Below are 16,639 nucleotides of genomic sequence, written 5' to 3'. Positions count from 1 at the left end.
CAAAGATGTAGACAAATACACAGGCTTAATAACTGCATTTGTGAGACGAGCCGGTTTCTGTCTCCATCCAGGTGGAGCCTGCTGTCACTGAAGACAAACCAGATGTTAGGGGGAGATGGAGCCCCGACCTCCATCTTCAGCAGGTTAACAAAATAAAAGGTCATCACATAGTCATACAATGTGAAGTCAATTCTGGAAACCAAATTAAAGCGAGCATGTATTTGGTACAGGAGGAGATTTAACTTAAATTTGTCGGCCTGGAAACATGTGAATGGTGTTTGTCCTTCAAAAAATGAGTACTCTGAAGATAGAAACATTTACAAAAATAAAAGCATCACAGAAAGTGACGCTGTGAGAACTCCAATTTTAAAATAAATTAAAAAAAGAAAAAAGGTACTTTGCTGAAATTTTTAATTTCATCCTGTAGCTTTTTAGAAAAAAGTGGCCTCAAACATAAAAAAGGGGGAAAAAAAATGTACATATTTACTAACCAGATGAGCTACATTTGTACCATTCCTTGCTGAAGATGACGGCGTAAAGGCACACTGTTGAGAAACTGTAAGAAACCATGATTCTGTTTTTTAAATGTAGCATTAATGGACTGGGTCAGCACCACAGTGCCTTTTAAAAATATTAATAATAATAATAAAATAAAATGCAAACAGAACAGCATTTTGGAAACATGTTTGAAACTTAACAATTCAAGTCAAATCAAAATTCACACCTTTTTACATAAAGGATTTCTTTAAAAAAAAAAATCAATGTTTTTATGTGCTACATAGAAAACATATATTTATTTATTAAATTATTTACACACAGGTAGTTAAAAAAAAAAATCAAACCTAATTGCACGCTGCTACATGGACTGCTGTTAGAGGCAGTAACATTTCATTGAGTGCCACAAACTTTAGTGTTTCTCTTCAGTGCTTCAACAGCGTCCTCCCCCGTCCTCAGGAGAGCTGATATGTTTCTGATGCTGTGTAGATCCTCGTCCAAAAAAAAACTCATGCACGCACGTATGCAAACACACTCATACAGAAAAAAAAGAAGTGGGAGGGGTGCATCTTGAGCTCTGCTGGAGATCAGAACAAAAGACAAAAACAAAGGTTGAAAGGTTAATACCTTTTTTTAGGTGGTGCATCTATTTCTGCTCAAGTAGTGAAACTGTTTTAAATATGTTTGTTTACTGTTTGGAGCTGATAAGAAAAAAGATGACTCATTTCCAGAAACTAAAATATAGCTCGATTGTACTCTTTTTTTCACTCTACATCAGGAAACAAACAATTGTCATGTGATGTTTTTTTTCTTCTTTTGAAAAAAAGTTCCCCTCATAAAACCTTGCCTGATCCGCCCTGTTCTGCTACAAAGTTCACACCTGACATCTACAAAGCAGGTTTCTGCGCTCCTTCTGTCCTCGCGGGTCGATAGAAGGACCTGCAGAACTCTGGTGCACTCCTCTGCTGCAGGGAGTGAACGTGTGTGTTTGTGAGCGCGCGCGCGCGCTTCGAGACCAGCCCCTTCCCGTCCGCGCGGAGCGCCGCGCGAGGCCACTGGCTGCTGCTGACGTGTTACTACTACACTGTTGTTCAGCTTGTTGTTTACAGTTCAGCGGAGGAACAGCGGCCGCAGGGGGAAAAAAATTGAATAATCTTTATTGGCACGTACATGTAAATCCCCTCAGTTGTTTTGATAAACATTTTTTGCGAGCTTCAATTATACTTTTTACACTGGTTTAAGAAAATTGGAACATTTTAAAAAATATATTATTATTATTTTGACAATTTATGGTGGCTGAACTTGTTAAAAAAATACATTTTAATGAAAGGGAACTCACCGTTTCGCCGTGCTCACGTTTGTCTCTTGGGGCTGGTCTTTCTGGGTGTGTGTTCTGCGGACTGGCTCAGGCTCGGACAGCTAACCTCCTCCGGGCTGGTGTGAGACTTCTTACTTGGGGCCGACGGGTCTGCAAAAAACATAGCGTCGAAATATATAAGTAAAAATAAACTACAAAATGTCAAAGAAAAAAAAAGTCGCGGTGCTTTATATTCTCCTGGATTTTACGGCAGTTTCTCTTGCTTTACGACCCCTTCACTCCACATACCAGCACCGCGAGCACAAAGCTCCAGCCCGGCGTTCTGTTACACGGCAACGGGTCGTTTGATGCTAATGTCATACCGTGGTACGCAGGTCTCTTCCTCTGCCCGCTGCACTGCTCCGTGCACTCCATCTGCGCGTCAGCGCGGCTGGCATCTCTCCCGACACAGTTATGATTCCCGTTTAGATCCACATTGTTATTCCCGGGGCAGACGCCTCGCTCTCGCCGCGGCAGGCAGCTGTAGAAGCTCGGCAGGTCCCTGGCGTCCACCGCCGCCCACTCCAGCCTGCTGCTGGCCAGCGGCGTGTCAGTCGCGAAGTCGAAGCTCCACTTGGCGGAGGCAACCTCTTCAATCTCCCGCAAATGTGCATTGAACTCCCTTTTCAACTCTTCGTGGTCCACCGAGCCGAAGAGGTTCCTGCAGGCTGACGGCTTCGGGTGTTCCGACACCCGGGGCTCCGTCCTCTCCAAAGTCGGGCTCCCGCTCGAAAGTCGAACGTTAGACATGGTTAAGCCCCCCCGGAAAACGGCAAAAAATTCAAGCAGCAGCCAGGAGCGTCCAGTTTTCAGACGAAAAAAAAACAAAAAACACCTCAAGAAAAAAAAAAAAAGTATGTCCTAGTCACGGGGAAAGATCCAAAACAGGCGTGAAACGACCATGCACGCGTCGAGCTGGAGGCGGACACGGCTGCGCTTTTCTGAGCCGAGGACGGCGTACACCAAACATCCAAACGACGGGCGGACGAACCGAAGCTCGCTGTCAACGTCGCTCCGTGCTGCGGGGAGCGGAGACGAACCTCTCGGTACCCAATATGGCGATTGAGAGATGTAGTGGGGATTGAGAGGGGAGGTTGACTTTGGAGGGAGGGGGGAGGAGGGTCACACATGATTGACATACGGAGCCATTTAAAAAACCCAAGAAGCTCGCTGATTGGATGGAACCCTAAGACCCGCCCACTTTATTTAAGGTAGACCGAATAATTGCATCAGGATTTTTATGTTTCAAACATTTTTCTTACATTTGCGTTTATTTTTCCACAAAATAGTCATCAAATAAATAAATGCACATATTTTTATGCAACTTAATGTTTTTTATTGAATAATTGGTGTGCTTATTTGATTAATATTTCTGACCACAACTGAAGTGAATAAATATAATACAATTATTTAACTAATTGCAAACAAATATAAAAAATATACAAAGCAAATAAGATAAATATGTTCTAAAACACATATATTCAGTGTTTATATTAAAATTTAAGCTCTATAGCAAATCAGACATACTGGTGCTTTTGTACAAAATAAATAAATAAACATTAAAGTCAAATCTTAAACAGTATAGATGTAAATTTTACATTAATCAGACATCAAGTTAAAACTGGTAAATGCATAAATATTTTAATTTTTTAAAAGTTTGTTACAGTAAAAAAATATGTATTTTTTTTTAATTAGTCAAGGAAAATGTGTATACAAAAAGTATTGACATGAAAAGACGCAATCAAATTCCTGCTATCCTAAAGTCAGCTTTTTTCGAGATTTATTATAACGGTTTTTTACTTTTTAATGAGGCACAGAAAAATACCTAAATTAGAATAAATGGAGGCTTGATGCTTAAATTGAAAGTTGTACAGTTGTCTTTAAATAGAACCAAAAGCCTTTTTGTCAGAAATGATGCAATTTAATTTAGCTGTGAGCAATTATTTACTCAAAGGGTCAGAGCAGGATAGGAGGTGCAGAAGTGTCCACTCAACCACTGTCAGGCCAACAGCGCCCTCTAGAGCTTCATCCTTCACACAACTATGGAGGCACAGTCAACAGGTAGATCTGAACAAATCTTTTAATAGCTTTAAATACTAAAATGGTCTGTACATTTACATATTTAACAAAGGATTTACAGAGGTAGCATTATGAGTCCGGCCATGTCTGTTCGCTGAACGGGGTTCAGGTTTAGTCGCCTACCTGACCTGTCAGTCCTTTACGGCGTGCAGGCACTGCGGTTGGCGGCGCAGCCTCAAAGACCGAGCCACTTGATGATGTAGAAGTTCCTCTTGCCCACTCTGAGCAGAGAGAGTCCGTTGGCCAGGACGTGGAGTTTGGGGATGAGAACCTGATCCGGTTTGTCCGCCCGTGTGTGGTTGATCCACACGGCCCCGTCTGAAACCATCTGGTACCTGTAGCGAGTGTGACGGGTCAGTCAGGATCCAAATCCCATTGCAAGTGTTCAGTTAGATGTCGTTCAACAGCTTTTTTCAACCCCACCAAAAAATAAATAGCTTTTTTTTAAGACTGTTGATAAAATGAACAAAATGTTGTGTAAAAGTTATACACAGTTGTGTACTAATGTTTTTGTCACCATTTGGTAACGTATTTATTGATATGATCAAATGAGAATCTGGTAGTTAGGCTGCAATCAATCACTCTATCAAGCAATCAATTCACTCAAGAGCAAGAAATCTGATTAAAGGGGCATTTCTGCATTTTTTGTGTTTATTATGGAGGCCATGAAGTGCAAATCAGATCAACGCAAAAACACATTATTGGATGTTTCTTTAAGCTTCTGGCCACAGCAAAAAATTCAGTGATTCCTGAATCAACTCTACCACAGTTTGGACAAAAAAATCCCTCTGCTTTCCCTCGTCTTTAAAACACTAACGACATCATCCAAATATCGATGAACTTAGCTTTCCCAAGTTCTTTTACTGTTCAATTATTTTTAACATTTCCTTTTAATTTCTATAAATTGTTTTTTTGAAGTGTTGTGTTATACATTTTGGCTTCTGTTTTGATATAGGGCAATGAAGCGATAACAATATATATCGCGGTAGAACTTTTTCTCAATAGAGGAAAGTCTCGCCATAGACTTTTATTTTGAAGGTTCAAAATTGACACTTGGCAATTAAGCAAATCTTTGCATCAAATTATTTATGCTTATTAGCTCTACTTTTGGCCTCTTTTCCTGTACGTCTGCATGTGTGGTAAAAGAATGCAAGACAACATCTCCATGTAGCATAGCATGATGCTAATGCTAACGAGGTGTCGCCTACAAGTGAACACAGACAGACTACTTTCACTGACTGGACTTTAGGAGGTGGTGGAGAAATACAATACAATCAAGTCGTAGGAGATTCACAAACATTTTTTTACTATAATAACAGTATTGAGTCCAGTGTGTATTAGCAGCGAGTGTTGCATGAAAAACTGCAACCTGTGTCGGATATTGAGCTGAACTCCCTCCATCTCTTTACCTCATGAGAGCACTCCAGCTACTTCAGTTATCTAAATAACAATAATCTAGCTCTTTATTTTTTCAGGACGTTATTTGTTATGATTTAATACAAACTGGAACACTGAGGCGTTTTCTCAGCATGTTTGAGTTAACAGTTAGATGACAATAAAGACGTTATCACAGCATTTATAAATTACCTTTATGCAATTTAATTTTCTTTAAAAAAAAAAAATTCTGAAAAAAAGTTAAAATATCTAAGCTATTTCTGTGTAAAATAGTGTTGTAATTTATGCTTATTCTATAAAACATTAGAATTTATTAGTAGAATTAATGCCTTGTTTTTAAATGGAGCTGACCAAGCAGTTTAGAGTTTTGCTTTCTTTATGTTCTCTTTTGTAGCTTGAAGACTTTTGCATAAGTTTCAGTCTAGTTTGAGAAATGTATGCCTTACCTTTGTTATCTGAAAAAAGTACTTGTTTCATGCTCCCTTCAGAGCAGCTGTTATGCTGAAAGTATGACATGAAATAAATATTTAAATCTAACCAACCAGCTGATGATTACAGATTTCTCTTGTGAGCCACAGAGCGTTCAAACTTGACAAATATAGTTATTTAATTTGTATCGTGATATATATTGTTTTCGCTTGAACAGAAAAAAATTATATCAGGATGTAAAAAAAAAAACAAAAAAAACAAAACAAAAACACTTTATGCAGGTTGGATCAAAACCTGCATTCCACAGTTTGAGAAAACAATAACATTTTGGATGAGTTCAGCCGTGCGTCTAAAATCCAGCTGATCACCGTTTCCACTCATTCGGCTAAAGTTGCTGCAGACTGAAATACTGCGGCACATTTACGAATGGGCAGTGGGAGCACTCACCCTCTGGGTCCTTCGGGGATGGCGCTGACCAGGCGGCAGGCATCGAGGACGGTGGTGCCCGGCTCCAACAGCAGCTCATGGAAGGGCGCCTCCCTGAAGAGCTCCTGGAGCTCGCCATCGCTCATCTCCTCCAGGGCCTGCACACTGCTGTGATACAGCGCATTGGTACACCTGCAGTGGAGACCACATAGATGACAACAATGTATTAGATTTTCTGGAGTATCAGCTTCCTGTTTGTGTTGACTAACAATTATACACAGTTCCATAAACCCTAAATGAAATGAAAGTGCCGATCCTGACCTTTTGGCACTCTCCAGACCCTCTTTTCCATGAACAAGCTTGGTCACTTCTGCGGCCAGCCGCTTGTGTGCGAGTCGTTTACCGGGATCCTCCCTCTGCTGCTTCATCAGACTGTCCACTTCTGCCAGAGGCAAGAAGGTGAACAGCTTCAGGAACCTGCAACACAACAACAAAAAGTCTTGCTTTGGTCCTGAGAATAAATGAGTTAACATCAGTCCTCAGGATGTAGACATACCCCTCTACATTGGCGTCAGGCTGCCTGAGGAAGAACTGGTAGAGCTCAAAGGGAGAGGTTTTGTCTCTGTTCAGCCACACAGCGTTCCCTGCTGTTTTCCCCAGCTTGTCCCCCACCGAGCTGGTCACCAATGGGATGGTCAGGCCGTACACTTCCTCACCGCTCACCCTGCAAAAATGATTTTTTAAAAATAATTTAAAAAAAGGCTGACAAAAGACAAAAAAAATTCAAAAGCTCTGCTTCAAAAAACATTTCCTAAAAGCTAAAAAAAAATAACTTCTCACATTTTGTTTTGTCACACTCCTAAATAAACCGATTATTGCTTTCTAGTATGAATAAAATAAAAAAAAATCAGAAGAGTCCTCTGCAGACGTTTAGAAAATGCACATAAAAAGTAGCATTTTCTTTGTGAATTTAAATATGTTTCTTAATAAAAAAGCTGTTTGCTGAGAACAAAACATTGATATTTTGGGAGTTTACTGATAAATCTCCTGATTTTAGCTAGATTTCATATTAATAAAACTAAATTCAACAATAAAACTAAAATTTCTTTGAATTAATTGCTAATATTATACATTATGAACACACTATTGCTCCATGTACAAAAAAAAACTGTCTCAGATTTTATAGATTAGCATTTGTTGCATTTGTTTTAACTTTTGTAACCCCTCTGGCATTTATTTTGAAAAAATCAATGTAGTTTACTGTTCGTTATTGTACGTAATTTAAATACTCTGAATATATATAAATACACATACACACATTCATATATACACAAGTCCTAAGAAATAAATAAATCAAACAGCCCCGCTGGTTTGGCGCGTTAAAGCTCAGAATTGATAGGACCACTAATACATACGTCTCAAAATATATACCCGTATATCACCAAATTTGGCTATTAAATATTTTATTTTTAATATCAATTAATTATTAATAAATGTTTAAAGTAAAAGTACGTATGTAATCTCTAGATATTTTTAGTTATTAGGTGAGTTCCTCCAGTGTTTTGTGTTGAACCCCCCCAGCCCACTACAGAGTGAACTGCTCCATTAGTCACGTGATCAGAAGAGGCGCAGCTTGAACAGGTTCCCTTTAGCAACACATCTCGGTCTGTAGATCATTTTAAAATGATGTTTTTTTTTCAACCTTAAACATTTACGTATTTCTGTCCAGTTTTTGATATTATGGTATTTGTTTTTAGAATAAACACATATATATAGTTGGGGTGGTGGCAACATCAGTAAGAAATTTCTATTAATCGGTATCGAATCTTAAAAGTTTGGTATCGTCCATCACCAGCCCAGCAGAGGGCATTTTAACCAGCGTGTCCCCGTGTACGTGAACGTCTCATCGTATGACATTCTGGATGAATGGACGTTTACTTGTGGATGTAGTCGTGGCCCGACATCAGATTGCCCAGCTGGTCAGTGCCCCCCAGCTGAATCCTGCAGTCGCGGGTTTGGTTCAGGTGGTGGAAGTCGAAGGCCTGGAACACCTGGTAGGTGAACTCCGTCAGACTCATCCCGTCCGCGCTCTTCAGCCGGGCCTGCACGCTGTGGCGGCTCAGCATGGTGCCCATTCTGAAGTGCCTTCCAGCCTCCGACAGGAACTCCACCACCCCCCAGTTCTTGTACCAGCTCAGGTTGTTCAGAACCGTCGCAGTTCCCAGCGTCCGCCCGCTGCCATGGAAATACAACTCGTGGTTGGTGAAGATCCTCTGGATGCTCTCCCTGATGGTGCGCGAGTTCGCCTCCACGCTAGGCGCTGACAGCCGCTCGCGCTCGCTCGTCTTCCCGCTCGGGTCTCCGATCTGCGCCGTGGCCCCTCCGAGCACGGCGATGACGTGATGGCCAGCGCTTCGGAAGTGCAGCAGGCCGATGATAGCGAGCAGGTTACCCACGTGGAGGCTGTCGGCGGTGGGGTCAAAGCCGCAGTAAACAGTCTGAGGAGCGGACTGAAGTAGTTTGGGAAGCCGGTCCTGGGCAGCGTTCTCTGGGAAAGAGTCCTTCAGAACGCCGCGTTTGTGTAGCGAAAGCAGCAGGCCTCCGCCAGCGGAGGAGCTGCGGCGAAGCGCGGAGCCGAACGCCATGAGAGCGCCTCTTCTCCTCAAAAGCCCGCACTCGCAGAACCTCACCACGGCCGCGGCCATCTTGGGAAATGTGACCAGAAGACGAAGAAGGAGCTGAACGGCGTTTTTGAGCGTGTCAAGAGTAGCGCGCCCCCTGCTGTAGCGGCCCTCAAAATGTTGGAGCTTTCTAGAAAAAAAATGTTGCTGACAAAATTAAAGTCCAAGTTAATATTAATTTCCACAGAAACAAGCAAAGTTCTATTACTGTAATTTTATAGGTAAAAATATTGTAACAGACTATAAAGTGTTCTGGGTTGGTTATATGTTGCGAGAACACTTTATAGTCTGTTACAGGGGTCACCAACCTTTTTGAAACTGCGGGCTACTTCATGGGTACTGAATCATACGAAGGGCTACCAGTTTAGTTTAGTTATTCATTATTAATAATGAATAATTGTACTTCTCTATGTAAAGACACTGTTTTCTTAGCATAATTATCAATAATGACAACAAGCTAGGAAACAGATATCAATATTCAGAACTTTATTAACTTTATTAATCTCAACAGATCTTGTCACATTTTGAGGTAATTAACACAATTATAACTTATTAATCAATTATTAATTAATTATTATAAATTAATTATAACTATTATTAGTGGATACGCTCCTCAAACGCTTTAATTCAGTCTCATGTACCCGTCCCTTTATTTTCCTTAAACCTCCGAACAGGTTGATTGACAGCTCCCACAGAAGACAAGAATCTGCCATGGTGCATTCACTGACCTCTGGACATAAGAAAACAGCCACTCGGCCCAACCCAGTCCGCTACAAACTTTGTAATTTTTATACAATCCGCAGCAAAACAAATCAGTTTATCAGAGAAAACTTCGACACTATATAATCACTCGATTATATCCTGATCAGTGCCGGTGTTCTATGTTTTCTCTGATAAACTGCTTCGTTTTACTGCCGATATGGGCTCAGTGAACACACCATGCAGAAACACTCAGCAGCTCTGGGTTCTGTTTCATTACACATGAAACTTGAACCAAATTCTAGGATTTTTTAAAAAACAGTGTCACAATGGCACGGTTTCATAATAATGCGATAAAACACAAACCAATTCACGCGATAAGTCATTAAAAATGTGTGTTTTTTTAATTTGATTTACTAAAAAGGAGCATTTGAGTGACGTCATAGCAGTGTGGTGCGTGAGTGCTGCGCTGGCTGTTTGAAAACACGACAACATAAATTCAAGTTTCTGTCACGGCGCTCGCGCTCACGAGACTTCAGACTCCAAGCTGCAAAAGTGCGTCTGCAGCGATGAGGAAAGGAGGAGGGGGAGGAGCTGCTGCGCGATTCCGTATGACCCGCAATTTATAAAACGCTTTGACGCTGCGGGACCTCTCGGTGCGCACGGCTGTACAGCGCTCAGATCAGACACTTCATACCGAGAAGCGCATTTATTTCGAAAAAAGTGTTTCCGTTACAATTTTGCGAAAAATGTCTATTTCCTCCTCTAAGCGCATTTTTTTTATGAAAAATTCCAGTTTTTTCGAAATTGTGGTGTTTCCATTAGGAGAATTTATTATCCAATTTCCAATTTGCGAAATTTCAGAGTTAATGGAAATGCGACTATTGATTATCTCGTTAAGGAGCAAACGATTTAAAAAAAGAAAAATAGTGGGATAGGCCGTTTTTGGCTTCAGAAATAATGAACATATATCTTTAAGATGTTTTAAATTTTAATTCTTTATAAAGGCAGGTGTGATTTTAAAAAATTACATCACAATAAAATAAAATTTTCGAGCAGCTCACAAGTGAGTTGTGCTATTTTGAGAAGAGACCTGCGGGCGACTATTGAGGTGCTCGCGGGCGACGTGTTGGTGACCCCTGGTCTGTTACAATATTATAGGATAACCACTGAATGAGAATTTACTCAACACAAATACGACAATAAAAAAAATAGCATTTTTAGCAACAATTATTATTATTTTTATTATTCCTGTTTTCTTGTATTAGCAGTGAAAATGACCTCACTGCTGATTAAGTTTGGGGTGATCTTTTAGAATATTTAATAGCAAGAAGCATTATAATGGTCCTTCATATAACATTTTATTTTTCTAAATACTTTTTTTGTCAATTCAAAAATTTTAACTTCTCAGAAAGTCATGTTTTTTTCTACAACAAATAGTGTTATTTGAACCTTTTTTGAAGTTATAAAGTAAAGGAAACAAAGTTGTTTGGTTTTAAAATCATTTTATTTGTAAATCCATTCAATGTCAATTTATCTTTCTGTTAATTGACTAAATATACATTCATCAAACATTTACAGTATTGTTATCAAGCCACGGTACACAGTGACATCACATCTGAAGACAATGTTCCTTTTTTATTATGACACAAGGGCCAGTAAAACAAACTATTACTTTTAGGGAGAGAAAAAAAATCCAGATTTAATTCCTATTCCTGGTGCCCCATCCCCAGGTAATACCATCTATTTATTTTGGAAGAAAAAAAAAATTATATGCAGTTGGACTACACTATAACACATTTCCGAGTTGGACAGAGAAGGAAAACCAGTACCTCTCTATGTCCTGAGCTAGCTTAACAAAGGAAGACTATAACATTCCCTGATACAAGTTCAAATTCCCTTGTCATACCTACAGAAACACAGACGTTACTCATGACAAACTGCCATGCTTTCACTTTTGCCTTGTTCTAATATTTCAACCAGTACAACTCATTTTGAGAAAATGATGAATTCACTTCATTGATAGGACGTTTTCAGAAATCCACAATCTCCTCCTGTCCACGGGAAACTGCTGTACCACAACAAAGCTATAGATCAATCAAAAGACACCAACACTTCACCATTTTCTCTTAACAAGTCTGTGTAAACTTTGTTTTTTTTCTTTTTCTTTTCTGGCATTTACACAAACTAAGGCACAAATCTTTGTGGTTCCCTGCCGGGCAGATATCTGGGATATGTGAGGAGAAAAGCGTGTAGCGTCTGCACTGGTGTGACAAGAATTGATCCATGTGTGGAGGCAGCTTGACAGTCTGTAATCTATTTATGGCAGAACAAAAAAACAAACAACAATCCGGTGAGTTAGTGGATCATAGCAGCAAGTGAGGAGAGTAAAGTCAGACGTTTACAGCATCATCTATATGTGACGTCGTGGCAAATTGAGTGCAATACAGATTATCTGATAATCTGGAGTGATGTGTAAGAAAAATAGATTGTTAGAGAGGAAACGGAACACTTTGGGATGTTAGGCAACAAATCCCAATAAATCGATCACTGATTTGATAACCTGAGAAAAAGAGTATCGGAAGAGGAGATCAGTGGTCAGCTATAGCAAGTTTTTAAATTATTCAACCAAAGTGCTAGGCACAACTTTACTACTTAATTCAGATGGTTAGTGGGGGTTCATGACTGTGAAAATCCCAAGTACCAGTTGCCTAGATACTCATCAAATCTATTTACATCACACTCCTACACGGTTGATTTGAGAAGCGTCTAACAGATTAAGTCATACATTTTATACTATCATTTATAAAACAAGTCGGCAGCATTTAATAAAAATAAAGGAAACTTTATCTGTTTAAACATTTCACTTCTTTTTCCTCATCTTGGAAATCAACTTGATGGCTTCAGATATGTGAAAAACAGGTTGCCAGATACATAAAACAAACAAAAATGTGTATTTGTTTTATCTGGAAGGAATTCAAATGATTCTATCCCATATTTAGGGCAAGACAACAAAAAAAGAAAATTTAACTTCTTTGCTTCTTATTATAATTTTCATTTACAGTGCATCAGACAGTTTGTTCCCCAAACTTAAGGTGTGTTTCCCCCCTGCAGAAAACTTTGTCAGATTCTTCCAAAACCATGAAAATAATTCATCGATAGGTTGTGGAGATTTGTCGGATTATTTTGACTTGTAGCTGCAATATTTTGGCTCCAATGAAGGAAAATGGCCATTTTATTTAGATAAACTTTAGCTTTTAAAAAACAAAAATCAAAATCAACCTTCTGACAGTTTGAACTCTAGAAAAAGTGGAAGAAACGCTGAGCTCGATTGCATACGATTGTACAGGTTTTTAAGTGGCCAGTGCACAAACACACTGGGAAGACTGAAACGAGGAAGAGGAATCTAGAAACCTGAAGGGATTTTGTCAGATAGAAGTCGTCATCGGGTTCATCATCGACAAACGACGCAAAAACAGTGGTATCGTGGATGCTTGAGGTAATCTGGCTTGACATTGCACTTTCTGTTTTACAGTGAGGGCTGATAGGACATGCGGGGCACGAGGGATTTTTAATATTTAGATTTTTTTATCAGTAGCTATGCTTTCCCACTGTGTCGTCTCTATTGACATTTCAGAACTTCTGTAGTAACACTGAGAAGGCCTAATTTAATTTATCAAGCTCATGGAAAGTCCTTAAAAAATTATTGACTCATTGTTATTCAATTGAGGTTTTTTTCTTTTGAGCAAAGAATTTTATCATTTATAATAACCTTGTAATAACCTTTCTCTATATTATTAAAAACATTTTTATGCAGCTTGTGAATTTTCATCAGTTGAAGAAGCAGAAATTATTGCTTTAAATTATTATTTTTTTGCATTTGGTTAGCCCTTAAATTGAAAATGAACACAGAAGGGAAAGTCTTAAACCTGTGTCTACTTTGATTATTAAAGAGGTATTTTATTGACATCCAGTTTTGTCAAAGAAGGGTGTCGAAGTCTTAATTTCAGTGAAAAATATCTCTACGTTCATTCTGCCTTTGAAAACTATTATTGCTTTGAAGTTTCTGGACCAGTTTGGATGCACTTTAGTTAGGAAGGAAATCAAATCGTTAGAAAGAAAGAACAAATTTTTTTTGTATGTGTTTTTCCAGGGATTTCACAAGGCCCAGTGCTGAGGATGACCACGGCAGTGTGGTGCATCGAGGTGAAAAGGCTTGTGGACTGGTTTCGAAAAAGCAGCATCCCTCCCTGTTGCTGCTTTGGAAGTCGTTGTGAGCGCTCCGGACTACATCGGGATATGGCTCTCTGCTCCTCCGCATCAACAGAAACATCCAAAAAAAGACTGCTGGAGTGGCAGTTGTCAAGTTTTTCATTCCTCCTTGTCGTATGGCTCAGAGACAGACAGGATGACTCGGGTCAGCTCCAGTTAGCTCGTCGGGGTTTGGTCAGACGTGGCGTTCCGGCATGTCTACACGCTGGACCGCACGTTTGTTGAAACGAGTCCAGCTGACCAGAATTCTCTCTGTGCTGGTCGAGTGGTGCAACCTCTCTAACAAGGAGATGCGTTCTTGTCTTTTTTATTTTATTTTAGATTCCCACAATCCTCAGTACATGTCTCGGTAGATCTCCTGTAGCAGTGGGTGCAGTGACGTGTCCTCTGTCTTTTTGATCTCTTGCACCAGCTGAGCGTGCTCCGTGACCAGCTGCCGGAGGTCAGCCAGTTTCTGCAGCAGCTTGGGGAACAGGAAGGCGTCGTCGGGGTGGTTGCCCAGCAGGTGGAGCCGTAGGACCTTCACGATGTTCTCCTGCATTGCATCTATGTGTGCCACATTCACCAGGCCAGGCCGGTCTAAACAAAAGAGGGTTCATCTCTTATACAAATGCTTTCTTTAAGTTTTTGCTCTAGGAATGCGTGAACCTCACCTCCACAGCAGATGATGGTGGCGACGAACAGAGCCAGGTCACTGTCGTCCAGCTCCAGCGCGTTAAACTTCATGGCAAACTGGAATTTCGGCTCCATCATGTCGCTGAACGGTCGGCGCAGGCTTTTCAGGAACTCCCGGGTGATGAAGCCCGAGCCGTACGCCACGAGCAGCCCGTCCTTGTTCATGCTGGAGGCCAGCAGGGCAAAGAGGGCTTCGTACACGCCGTACTTCAAAAGAGTCACCTGGTCGTTAAGGTCCAGGGCGGAGAAGCCCGGTACGGATTTGGCAAACTCCGTGAGCTCCGTGACGGTCTCCACCGACGTGCACTGGCAGCAGTGGAAAATACGGACCTCGGCCTCGCGATCTTTCAGGGCGCCCGCGGAGCCCACCATCTTGGCCACCAGCGTCTGCTCTGCCAGCTGAAGCGTCTCCATGTCGTGAATGACGAAAGGCTGCGAGCAGAGGGGAAAAACAGCGTTGTCAGCCAAAAGAATTGCACCAAACTTGCAAATCATTCTGCTGGCATCAAACATTTTGACAACACTAAACACTAAACCAGAGGTCTGCAACCTTCAACACTTGAAGAGCCATTCCGGTCGATTTCTCGAAAATCAAAACCCAGTAGGAGCCATAAAGTCTTAACTCACCCATTAATAAAATAAGACTACTGACATAGTACATTTAAATAACTTGACAGAGCTTTGCACGACTTCCTTTCAAAATAAAAGACATTCTACACCATTGGATCAAAGTAGCAAATTCAGTAGGAAGTGTAAAGTCATCAATGATTTAAAAAAATGTTTAATATACTGTTTCTGGTGCATTTCAGCCGCAAATTCATAAATATAACCAACAAAAACTAAATCAGAGCTATTGAAGTGACCCCTACCATACATTAAAACCTCGATGCACACTTTTAATTCCTTGAATTTGTTTAAAAATAGAAAATCAGCTTTAAAATCCAGTGGATTATAATTTAACATATCTTTAATTCTGGTTGTGCTTACTGACAATAAATTTATTTTCTAGGATAAATGAAGCTAAAGATTAAGTCCAAAAGTGTAGTGATAAACTACAAAGGATTGATGGATTGCTGGAGAATTACAGCTACCGTTGTTAGGATCCTCTTTGAAGGATTCAAACCGTCCTTCACCTGCTTGTGAATAAGTTAAATAAAGTTTAAATTAATTTACTATTTTTTAACTTTACTACTTACTTTTTTCTTTCCAATTACTTTGGTTAAAATGAAATGTTTTTACATTTTAATCAAAGAGCCACAATGGAGGGGTAAAAGAGCTACATGTGGATCTGGAGACACAGGTTTCAGACCCCTGCACTAAAACACAATTTTTAAAATATGATGAGCCACACTGCAAAAACAGACCTGGAAATAAGTTAAAAATTCATAAAATATTTTTTTCTTAAAATAAGCAAAAATAAATCTTTAAAGGGGGTTAAAAATGTTCTTACCAAGAATTTTTATTTTATTATTTGTCAGTTAGACATGTTTTCTTAAACTAAGATTATTTTGCTACGAAAAAACGTTTTTAATACAGATTTTTTTTAAAACTGATTTTTTTGAAACAAAGGTGTCTTGGGAATCAATTTCAGAACCCTAAACAATATATAATTAAAAACATTCACAAAAAATTGATTAAAGTCACCACAGAGGACGGATCACAACATCGGATGAGCCTCGCACCTGCTGCGCCGCCTCATGTTCAGGGTGATGAAGGCTGCTATAAGAGGAGGCCCGGGTAACAAGGGAAAGTATGAGGAACGTGACGCCGGCCCGTTTAATTCTGAACCTCCACGTCAGCACAGGACCTGCACACTCTGTTGTCTCTGCCTTCTTTAAGCGGTAGAAAAAGTGGATCCAGACCAGCGGGACATGAGGCCCCACATGTGCTGTCCGCTAGCGGTGGAGCTAGAGTATTTCATTTTAGGAGGGGGTGTTGAGGCTGAGATCCAGTGTTTATGTTCTTTGATATACTGTCATTTTGTAATTGTTAACACAATCAACGTAATTCTAGCAGATTCTGTCTCGCCTCAGGTGTTATATATGAAAAATCGCATCTTTTTCATGACAAAAAACATTTAAGACCCAATCAGAATTTAATGCTTTTAAGGTAGGGCTGGGCGATATGGGAA

At 40.1% G+C, this 16,639-nt stretch overlaps 3 protein-coding genes across 6 annotated transcripts in view; all 3 read right to left on the bottom strand.

Moving 5' to 3' along the window:
* Positions 1–266: 266 nt before the first annotated feature.
* Positions 267–3,100, bottom strand: cdkn1bb (cyclin-dependent kinase inhibitor 1Bb). 2 transcript variants are annotated; one of them, XM_024281158.2, is made up of 3 exons: positions 2,176–3,100; positions 1,835–1,963; positions 267–1,075 (listed from the first exon to the last, which is right to left on the bottom strand). In XM_024281158.2, exons 1-2 carry the CDS (start codon positions 2,600–2,602, stop codon positions 1,848–1,850), a joined length of 543 nt encoding a protein of 180 aa, XP_024136926.1. In that variant the 5' UTR covers positions 2,603–3,100; the 3' UTR covers positions 267–1,075; positions 1,835–1,847. The 2 variants fall into 2 exon arrangements, with proteins under 2 accessions (XP_024136926.1, XP_024136927.1); XM_024281159.2 differs by having other exon boundaries at positions 267–1,072.
* Positions 3,101–3,914: 814 nt separating this feature from the next.
* Positions 3,915–8,919, bottom strand: yars2 (tyrosyl-tRNA synthetase 2, mitochondrial). The gene is made up of 5 exons (XM_024281157.2): positions 8,120–8,919; positions 6,738–6,905; positions 6,503–6,658; positions 6,203–6,373; positions 3,915–4,266 (listed from the first exon to the last, which is right to left on the bottom strand). The coding sequence occupies exons 1-5, from the start codon at positions 8,884–8,886 to the stop codon at positions 4,107–4,109; spliced, it is 1,422 nt and encodes a 473-aa protein (XP_024136925.1). The 5' UTR covers positions 8,887–8,919; the 3' UTR covers positions 3,915–4,106.
* A 2,130-nt stretch (positions 8,920–11,049) lies between these two features.
* Positions 11,050–16,639, bottom strand: part of pparab (peroxisome proliferator-activated receptor alpha b) — a 41,192-nt gene continuing 35,602 nt past the window's right edge. For 2 of the 3 annotated variants that reach the window (XM_024281160.2, XM_024281162.2), the window contains exons 6-7: positions 14,487–14,940; positions 14,168–14,412 (exon numbers count right to left, since the gene is read on the bottom strand). In XM_024281160.2, coding sequence (XP_024136928.1) covers positions 14,168–14,412; positions 14,487–14,940 — 699 coding nt within the window. Of the gene's footprint in view, positions 14,413–14,486; positions 14,941–16,639 lie in introns of all 3 variants that reach the window. The other variant, XM_024281163.2, reaches the window with a different exon arrangement.

The sequence above is a fragment of the Oryzias melastigma genome, linkage group LG6 (genome assembly GCF_002922805.2).
Source record: "Oryzias melastigma strain HK-1 linkage group LG6, ASM292280v2, whole genome shotgun sequence".
NCBI classification, from domain to species: domain Eukaryota; kingdom Metazoa; phylum Chordata; class Actinopteri; order Beloniformes; family Adrianichthyidae; genus Oryzias; species Oryzias melastigma.
The sequence above is the reverse complement of the archived record's forward strand: the minus strand, read 5'-3'. Positions and strand labels throughout refer to the sequence as shown.

Excerpts from the sequence above, each read along its gene's own strand:
- cdkn1bb (XM_024281158.2), bottom strand. The coding sequence starts at position 2,602 with ATGTCTAACGTTCGACTTTCGAGCGGGAGCCCGACTTTGGAGAGGACG. Across the intron at positions 1,964-2,175 it reads GAAGAGACCTGCGTACCACG|ACCCGTCGGCCCCAAGTAAG; the intron begins GTATGACATTAG and ends TGTTTTTTGCAG.
- yars2 (XM_024281157.2), bottom strand. The coding sequence starts at position 8,886 with ATGGCCGCGGCCGTGGTGAGGTTCTGCGAGTGCGGGCTTTTGAGGAGA. Across the intron at positions 6,906-8,119 it reads GGCCACGACTACATCCACAA|GGTGAGCGGTGAGGAAGTGT; the intron begins GTAAACGTCCAT and ends TCATTTTTGCAG. Across the intron at positions 6,374-6,502 it reads GGTCTGGAGAGTGCCAAAAG|GTGTACCAATGCGCTGTATC; the intron begins GTCAGGATCGGC and ends TCTCCACTGCAG.